General features: G+C 56.1%; 1 protein-coding gene across 1 annotated transcript in view; it reads right to left on the bottom strand.

The window, feature by feature from the left end:
• Positions 1 to 9,595, bottom strand: part of ZBTB46 (zinc finger and BTB domain containing 46) — a 63,854-nt gene that overhangs the window by 1,894 nt on the left and 52,365 nt on the right. Inside the window, exons 5-6 of the mRNA XM_021713231.1 lie at positions 5,656 to 5,831; positions 8 to 136 (exon numbers count right to left, since the gene is read on the bottom strand). Coding sequence (XP_021568906.1) covers positions 8 to 136; positions 5,656 to 5,831 — 305 coding nt within the window. The remainder of the gene's footprint in view (positions 1 to 7; positions 137 to 5,655; positions 5,832 to 9,595) is intronic.

Raw genomic sequence — 9,595 nt, 5'->3', positions numbered from 1 at the left:
GGGCTGCCATGCCTCGGCCCGCGCAGTCCGCGCATACGCCATGGCGCCGGGAGCCGTGGCGAATGCCCACGCTGGCGGCCGACATGAACACCCGGCTGCACACCTTGCATACGTACTTCTTGTCCTTGCTGTGCACCTGCGGGGAGAGGGTGCCTTGAGGGCCCCGCGGCGGGAGGGGCGCGGCCTCCCAGGGGCACCTGCGCACCTGAGCCTGCGGTCCCAGGGGACTGCACACGGAGGATATCCCGTCCCCAGCTCTAGCTGGACCAGATTTCGGCACCCAAGCATCCCCACCTGTGGCCCAGCAGCCCTCTCTCTGTGGGGCCCCCACTCCTCCCTGGGGTCCCCACCCCTCCCTGGGGTCCCTGCTTCTCCTTGGGGCTCCCACTCCTCCCTGGGGTCCCTGCTTCCCCTTAGGCACCCTGCCCCTCCCTGGGATCTTCACTCCCTCCGGGGTCCCCGCACCCCCCTCAGGGGTCCTCACCCCTCCCTGGAGGGTCCCTGCTCCTCCCCGGAGGGTCCCTGCTCCTCCCCTGGCATCTCCATTCTTCCCTGGGATTTCTTCCCCTCTCCTGGCATCCCTGCCCCTCTCCTGGGGCCCCCATTCCTCACTGGGGTCCCTGTTCCTCCTTGGGTCCCCACCCCTCCCTGGGGTCCTTGCTCCTCCCCTGGCATCTCTTCCCCTCCCCGGGGTCACCACTCCCCCCTGGGGTCCCCGCCCCTCCTCCAGGGTCCCTGCCCCTCCCTGGAAGGTCCCCATCCCTCCCCCAGCATCCCCACTCCTCCCTGGGATTCCTGCCCCTCCCCCAGCATTCCCACCACTCTCTGGGGTTCTCGCTCCTCCCTGAGGTTCAAGTCCCTCCTTCCAGGGTCCACATCCCTCCCTGGGGTCCTCACTCTCCCTGGGGTCCTTACCTCTCCCTGAGGTCCCCACTCCCCCGGGGCCTCATCCCTACCTGGGGTCCCCATTTCTCCTGGAGTCCCACCCCTAGCACTGTCTAAAGGCTTTGCACCTTCACACCTCCTCCAGGAGGCTCAGAGAGCCCATTAGGCAGGAGCCCCCAGAACCCCTCCTGCACTCACCCCATCACGCTGCACATGCACAGCCAGGGTTGGGGTTGGGCCCCTACCCGGTTCCTTGTAGGTGAAAGGGGGCACCTCCCTCCTCAGGATGTTGTGAGGTCACTTACAGAGATTAGCAATGAAGGTGACACAGGAGACTATGCTGCCTCCTGCCCAGTGCTGACCCTCCCCACTGCCATGTCCCCATCCACTCCTTGTCCCCTGCCCAGTGCTGCCCCCTGCCCACTGCTGTGTCCCTACCCACTGTCGTGTCCCTCCCCACTGCTGTGTCCCTACCCCCTGTTGTGTCCCTGTTCAGGGCTGTGTTCCCTGCCCAGTGCTATACCTACTGCTGTGTCCAGTACTATGCCCCTGTGCACTGCCATGTCCCCACCCGCTGCCGTGCCCCCTCGTACCGCTGTATCCCCAACCGCTGCCATGTCCTTGACCACTGCTGTGTCCCTACCCAGTGCCGTATCCCTGCCCACTGCCATGTTCCTACCCGATGCTGTGTCCTCTGCCCAGTGGTGTCCTCTAGACAGTGGTGTCCCTCCCAGTGCTGTTCCTACCCACTGCCATGTCCCTACCCACTGCCATGTCCCTATTCACTGCCGTGTCCCTATCCACTGCCATGTTCCACCCACTGCCATGTCCCTGCTCATGGCTGTGTTCCCTGTCAGTGGTGTCCCCTATCCAGTGTTGTGTCCTTGCCCAGTACTATGCCCCTGCCCAGTGCCGTGTCCCTGCTCAGTGCTGTACCCGGCAGGGAGAAGCAGCACATGAAAGTGCCCATCTTGCAGAGAGGGCTCCACCACAGGCCTCAGGTTCTGAGAGGAGCATCACGTGCTGCTGCTGAAGGCAGGCAGGGACAGCTGGAGCCTGTGCAGACTGGTCCACAAGGACACATGGCCGGGCATGGGGCGAGGTGGTCCCTGTGCATGCGCAAAGGCACCCTTGGCCAGGCAACTTGAGCAGGCGTGGGCACGGACCAGCTGTGTCTCCCATCACGGCTGCCAGGACACACTGAGGAACCCTACAGCAAGAAGCCCAGCCTGACGGCCAAAGCCACACAGAGGCTTCCCTGAAGTGAGCCAGCCTCCAGTCCACCCTCAGCCTGAGCCTGGCACTGCCTGGGCCTCTGTCCTCCTCAGACTCTGGCAGCACCCAGAACCCAGGCAGCCCTGGCTCCTTCTCCATCCAAGTGGCATCCCCGTGGTGTAAGGGCCATCACAGCTGTGAGAACCTAGGTTGGGAGGTGACTGTGTTCAGTTCTTCCTCATGCCACTCTGAATTCTCCTGTTTTCTGCTGCGAGGAAGTCAGTATTGTCCCCATAATAAAGACACACCCAACCTATGTCGTGACGGAAGCAGTTTCCCATGTACCTGCCAAGACTTCCCGACAGGTAGGTACCATGGCTGCTGTCTCCTCACCCTGTGTCCTCATGCGCTGCCCACCTCCTCAAGCCCCCACCCTGTCCTTGCCTCCCAGATCGGTGGACCAAGGCCACCTAGAATGTCTCTCCCCTTCTGAGCCTGCCCTCCTTGAAAGCAGGGTGGCTGCCAACTTCCACAAAACCTGGAACCCTAAAGCCCTGACCACTCAAGTGTCCACTGCCAAAGTGACTTTCAAACACATGAGATCTGACTGTAGCCTGGGACAGGTGGTCATGGGGGGATGTGGGATCTTCAGGGGCAGCTGGCAGCCCTCAGGCTGGGGCAGTACTACCAGGCTTCCTCGAATGTCCAGACACCCAGCCCTGTAAACTGATCCTGAGATAGCTTGGTACAGAGACTGTTCCCTTAGGTTTTGGTTGGCTTGTTTTTGCTGTAAACCAAGGCCTCCAATCACAAGTAAAAAACTCAAGACAATCCCCAGCAGAAGCTGTTCCACGGGAGGGGGGAAGAGGGAGCGAGAAAGGGGACACAGCTGGGTTCCCACGGGGGCTTGGCTGGGCCAGGATGCCAGGGGGGCAGCAAAAGTCTCTCCAGGAGCCACAGGAGCCTCTTGGACAGGCTCAGAAGGCTGGGCGCTCGCCTGAAAGGACAAAGGCCCTGAGAGGAAGTGGCGGGGGGAGGATGTGGGCATTGAGCCCATGGAGCTGTGACTGCAGGAGCCTGGCTGTTCACCTGTCCAGATGCTGCCCTGTCCATGCAATGGAGTCCTATCCCAGCTGAGGGGCCCCACGGGCCAGGGAGGACACAGCAGTCAGTGTTACAAGTGACCCTCGGCCAGGCAGGCCACCTTCCCACCTGTGGGGCTGTCTTCCCAGGACCAGGGCCCCAGAGAAGACCCATACTCAACAAGGCAAGCCCCAGATGCCTTAAATACATTTTTCAGGGACCTAAGGCTCTGAAGCCCAGCCATGACCCCAGGATGAAAGTCCCGGTCCTTCTGAGGTAAAGCCACAGGCAGCCACAGTGCACCTCACACAGGACCAAGACATACACTGAGACGTTAGCGTAGTTTGGCTAAAGAAAGATGTCGTAACCCATGGGGAAACTTTTCAGCACCTATTTGCATAGAAAACAAGACAATTTTCTCTGAATAGGAAAATGCAGGCACGCTGTGGGGCCTGAGTCTGAGGAGTCATTCTGCAGGGTTGTCCCTGTGGCTTATGTGAGCAGAAACAAACACACAGCCAGGGAACGCCAAGTCCTACCGCTAGCTGCCCAGGACCTTTGCGGCTTCAGGGGCATGGCCTGCTCCCAGATTTTCGGACCTGCTGCCTCAGGGTCCAGGGCCCCTCTTTGGACTCACCCTTCTCCATTGTCCCCACTTCACGGGGGACACATGGGGCATGCGGGAAGGCCAGAGCCAGCCCCAGGCTCAGTCTCAGTCTGGTCCCATATCTGCTGTAGGCCTCGTCCCTGGCTGGGGTCCCAGGGGCTCAGAGTGACCCTTCATCCACAGCCAGTCAGGTGGACATGCTGGCAGGGGACATAAGTACCCCAGCCAGGTTGGAAGCCCTGGGCCACATTCCAGCTCTATGACTCTATCTCAGAAGCTTACCCTTCTTGAGGGCTTCCCATGTCCCTACCCCCAACCCCACGAGAAAAAAGCAGAAACAAACAGAGCCTTCTAAAGTTGCCTCTGACAGATGAACTGGGGAACCAGCAAAGATCAAGTCAGAACCAACACCCAGAAGCCAACACAACCCTGGGAGAGGAGGGAAGGTGGACTCTGCTCACTACAGGGACAGATGGACAGAAACGTGCATCCAAGCCCAGGGGCCATGACAACACCAGGATATGGCACCTCCTGAGGGCCAGGCCACAGAGGACAGCATGCTCAGGGACAGGCCATATTCTTCTCTACTGATGTCCCAGGTCCTAAGAACCCCAGCCACGGTGAGACCCAGTACCTTCCCACCATACAAACCAATCTCAGCCTGAGCCCAGGACACCCCAGGCCCTTCTGCAGCTGTCATCCCTGAGTGCAAACATGGCCCTTGTGCTGCATCTAGCTGAGGATGTCTCCAGAATTCAGAAGACTGGCCAGGGAGGCTGTGGTGGATCCAAGCTGAGTGGTCTGTGCACCCAGACTTAAGGGGTCCTCACACCCAATGAGCATCCTCTTCCTATAAGGCAGGTGTGCTTCTCTGTCTCCAGCTGCTTTTGTACTGGCACTTCTAACCTGGCAAATTTATCCACTACCAGCACTCCAGAACCCTAACACTAACCTTAAGCCTTTTCAAAACACTAAACCTCTCCCTAACCCTAACACTATCCCTAAGCCTAACCCTCATCCTAACTCTAATCCTAATACACTCCCTAACCCTAAACTTCTTCATACCCGTAATCATCTTGCTAACCCTCTCCCTAACCCTAACTCTCTACTAAACCCAAACAATCTCCCTACGACAACTCTAATACTCTCCCTAACCCTAGTATCTCCCTAAGCCTAACCCTCACCCTAACCCTAATACTCTTCCTAACCATAACCCTATACCTAACAATAACCATCTTCCTAACCATTTCCCTAACTCTAACACTAACCCACTATTCTCAAATTAACCCTAACAGTCTCTCTAACCCTAACCCTCTCCCTCTCTTAATGCTAACATACTCTCTACCCAAACCCGAACCCTCTCCCTAACCATAACCATCTTCCTAACACTTTCCCTAATGCTAACCCTCTACTTAACCTTAACACTCTCCCTAACTCTAACAATAAACCTAGTCCTAACCCTCTTCCTAATCCTAACACTTGCCCTAACCCTAGCACTAAGCCTCTCCCAAACCTTAACCCTAACCCTCTAATCCTAACCCTCTCCCTAACCCTAACCTTTTCCCTAATCCTAACCCTTTCCCTAACCCTAACCCACCTGGTGCTGAGCTCCAGGCCAGGCAGGTGAGCACAGGGGGTGTCAACAAACAAGGGCTGGGACCCACTCAAATGCAGGGCAGGGGGCACAGGAGTGGCCGAGGGTTGGCTCCCAGCAGAGGCGGCTACATCTAACAAGGCCCAGCAGAAGGGTCCTGGGCCTTGGGACAGGTCAGTGCTATCTGGCAGCTCCCCGCACCCTGCTCAGTCATCCCCACGCGGGGTGTCCCCATTCCGAGGTGCCTGTGACCCGCAAAGCCCATGCTCACCAGCGTGTGCCGTTTCATGTGCTCGCGCCGTGTGAACTTCTTGCCGCAGATCTCACAGGGGTAGGGCCGCTCCCCGGTGTGCGAGCGCATATGGCGCTTGAGGATGCACTGGTGCATGGCCGAAAAGCTGCAGTACGGGCACTTGAACTTCTTCCTGATCACCGTGAACTCGTTCACTGGAAAGCAAAGGCACCAGGCGTCAGCCTCACCCCTGACCGCCAAGCCACACCCCCGACCTCTCTGGCCACACCCCCAACTGCCAAGCCACACCCCTGATCACCCTCGGCCACATCCCCAACCTCCAAGTCACACCTCCAACTGCCTCGGCCACACCCCTAACCACCAAGCCACACCCCCAACCGCATGCTCGACCACACACTCGACTGCCAAGCCACACCTCTGACCACCTCTGGCCATACACCTGACTCCCACTGCCACACCCCTGACCACTGAGACCACACCCCTGACCACTCTCACCCTTGATTGCCAAGCCACACCCCTGACTGCCCTAGGCCTCACTCTGGACTACCTCAGGTATACCCCAGATCCACAGCCACACTTCTGACTGCACAGGACCTTGCCCCCCCCAAGGAGATGGGGGGAGGGGAGGGAGGGGGAAGTGGGAAGGGGAGCCCCTACTGCTCCCACCACAGCGCCAGGCCTGGCCTCTCAGTCCCTAAAGAGATGGTCCACTCACAGTGCACCCATTTGTCCACCCGCTGTTGCAGCAGGGCCAGCAAGACTGACCCTGGGCTCAGGCTCCACTCTCAAGGGCTCTTCTAAACAAAGTCCAGAGACCACTGGGGACAGGCCAGAGCCCAGCATAGGCAGCAGAGGTGGGATGGGCGACCCTGATTGCCTAACCTGTCCCTGTCAGACCCACCTCGGCGCCCTCAGGCCTCACTGAGCAGGTGGCAGTCCTTGGTGACAGGCCCCAGGCACAGTGTGGGATCAGACACATCTCCCCAGAGGCACTGAGGCAGCAGATGACAAGCACCAGAAGAACACAGGCACAGAGGACGAGACGTGGATGCGACTCACACTCTGGGCCCTGCTGCCAGGTAGAGCCAGCAGGCTGCAGAAGAAACCACGATGGTTCAATTGAGTCTGTCCCAACCTGGATCCAGGAGCCGCCCAGAGGCAAGGACTCCCACTCCGTCTCCACAACATGTGCCCTGGAGTTGGCCTCAAAACACAGGAGACCCTAATACTCCAGTGCCATTCTGCTGCTCAGGCCCAGCCACGGAGAGTTAGGCTTGGGAATGGCTAATGGGAGAGCCCAGAGCACCACCACGAGAACACCTAACTCAGTGAGGCTCCCCACCCCCGGGGTCACTGTGAGCTCCATCCACACCCACATGCCAAGAGTGCTTTACTCTGGATTTAGAATGTACATGTTGCGGTCTCACTGTGTTGCCCAGGCTGGTTTAGAACTCCTGGCCACAAGCAAGTCTCCCACGTAGGAGTGCTGAGATGACAGGTGTGAGCTGTGGTGCCTAGCCCATCCAGTTTTTTGCTGTCTGAACATGCCTCATTTATTCAACAGACCCTACAGTGGAACCTTTGTTTTCATGTTTTACCCTGTGGACACCACTTCCATGAAGTCCCTGTGGGTGAATCCTCGCACCCATCTGTCACTCCTGAAGATACAGCCTGAGACATGGAAATGCTGCCTGACCCTCTGGTCTCAGTTCTAGGCCTGTGCAGGGGCATCTGCTGAGGCTCTGGGACCTGCGGAAAGGCAGGTTGGGTGAAGAAATTCGGTGTCTCTGGGAATGCCCCTGTGTTTCGCCGGAGCATGTCTGTGCAGCTGAGATACAGACAACCGGAGAGGCCCAGTCTGGCATGGCAGCAGCAAACATGGACAGCAGCCTGTGACCAGCTGGGGCATGTCCATCCGCAGCGCACACGCCACACCTGGCAGCTCCTGAGGTGGAAAAGCTCAGCTTTCCCATTTCTCTCTGACAAGACTGTCCCTGCCTCGGGTCTCTATAAATTAGGCCACAAGGATGTCCCTCCTCCTTTGCACTGTGTCATCCGATGACACACCCACAAGCAAATGTGCTACACCTTCTAGGACAGAAAAGGGAATAAGGAAATGAGTTTTCAGATTCTTCATTTTATTGTATGTATTGTTGATTTATTTATTGTTGATTTATTTAAAAGACAAGGTCCTGCTCTGTGGCTGAGGTTGGAGTGCAGTTGTGTGATCATAGCTCACTGCAACCTCAAATCCTGGCCTCAAGCAATCCCTCTGCCTTGGCTGCCCAAAGTGTTGGGGTGACAGGTGTGAGCCACTGTGCCCGGCCATAGTATTTTATATAAGACAAATTTTTTGAGAATATATTCATTCATGGTTTCTATTCTGCTTCTACAAACATGAAAATTAAAATGTTCAATTATCACATCTTTTAGCCATCTCTACTTAATAATTCAGACCTATACATTAAATACTTATCTCAGCTGGACTTGGTGGCTCAGCCTGTAATCCCAGCACTTTGGGAGGCTGAGGCAAGTGGATTTCCTGAGCCCCCGGATTTGAGACCAGTCCAGGCAACTTGGCAAGACCTCGTCTCCACAATAAATCAAAAATTAGCCAGGCATAGTAGAGCTTGCCTGTAGTTCCAGCTACTTGAAAGGCTGAGGCAGAAGGATCACCAGAGCCCAGCAGCAGGTCAACGCTGGGGTGGCTGTGAGCATGCCACTGCACTCCAGCCTGGGCAACAGAGTGAAAATTCAACTCAAAAAATAAAATAAAATAAAAGCTTATCTCTGCAAAGAAAACCTGAATGTTTTTCCTGGAAAAACAATTCAGAACGGACATGAGAGTGACTCATCACAGTAACCCCATCCGAATAACCGTGACTGGCAGACTGTCCTTCACAATTGGCACTTTCTGAAGTGACCCTGCAGTGACACATTTTCCTCTTGTCTTTTCTTCTCCCCCCTCCCCCCCCTTTCTTTTGAGACAGAGTCTTACTCTGTCACCCAGGCTAGAGTGCCCTGGCATGATCACAGCTCACTGCAGCCTTGACCCCCTAGGTTCAAGCAGTCCTGCCTCAGCTGTTCAAGTAGCTGAGATTACAGGTGCACACCACCACACCTAGCTAATTTTTAAAAATTTTTGTAAAGATGAGGTCTTGCTATGTTGCGCAGGCTGGTTTTGAACTCCTGGCCTCAAGCAATCCTCCTGCCTCAGCCTCTCAAAGTGCTGGGACTACAGGTGTGAGCCATCACGTCTGGCTACATTTGGGTATTTTCGTAATGTATTATTTTCCTGTTGCTGCCATAAGAAAGTGCCACAAACTGGGTGGCTCAAAACAACATAAATTCATTCTCTTGCCGCTCAGGAGGCCATAGGTCTGAGATCAAGGTGCCTCAGGGCTATGCTCCCTCTGGAGACTTCAAGGTAGGGTCCCTCCTGTTTCTTCAGCTTTCCGCGGCTCTAAGCATCCCTTGGTTTGTGGTCACGTCGTTCCAGTCCCTGCCTCCCTCTCCATGTGGCCTCCTCCTCTGTGTTTTTTCCTCTTCTGTCTCTTATGAGGACACTTGTCACTGGACCAAGGGCCCACCTGGAAAGCCCAGGATGAGCTAATTTTCAGATCCTTAATTTAACCACATCTGCACAAACTATTTCCAAACAGGGTCACAGTCACAGGTTCTGAAGATTAGAACATGCACCTATGTCTTTGGGGCACAGGGTCACCATTCGACCCCCCACATTTAAGTAACAACGATGGCCAAGGGAAATTCTTCACTGACTATTTTTTTTTTTTTTTGAGTTGGCATCTCACTCTGTTGCCCAGACTGGAGTGCAGTGGCATGCTCCTGGGCATCGCAGCCTCGACCTGCTGGGCTCCAGTGATCCTTCCACCTCAGCCTTCCAAGTAGCTGGAACTACAGGCATGCACTACCACGCCCGGCTAATTTTTTTTTTTTT

This window comes from Carlito syrichta, unplaced genomic scaffold (genome assembly GCF_000164805.1).
Source record: "Carlito syrichta isolate Samal-C Ts95f unplaced genomic scaffold, Tarsius_syrichta-2.0.1 Scaffold304348, whole genome shotgun sequence".
NCBI classification, from domain to species: domain Eukaryota; kingdom Metazoa; phylum Chordata; class Mammalia; order Primates; family Tarsiidae; genus Carlito; species Carlito syrichta.
This window is presented reverse-complemented; position numbering and strand designations above follow the sequence as displayed.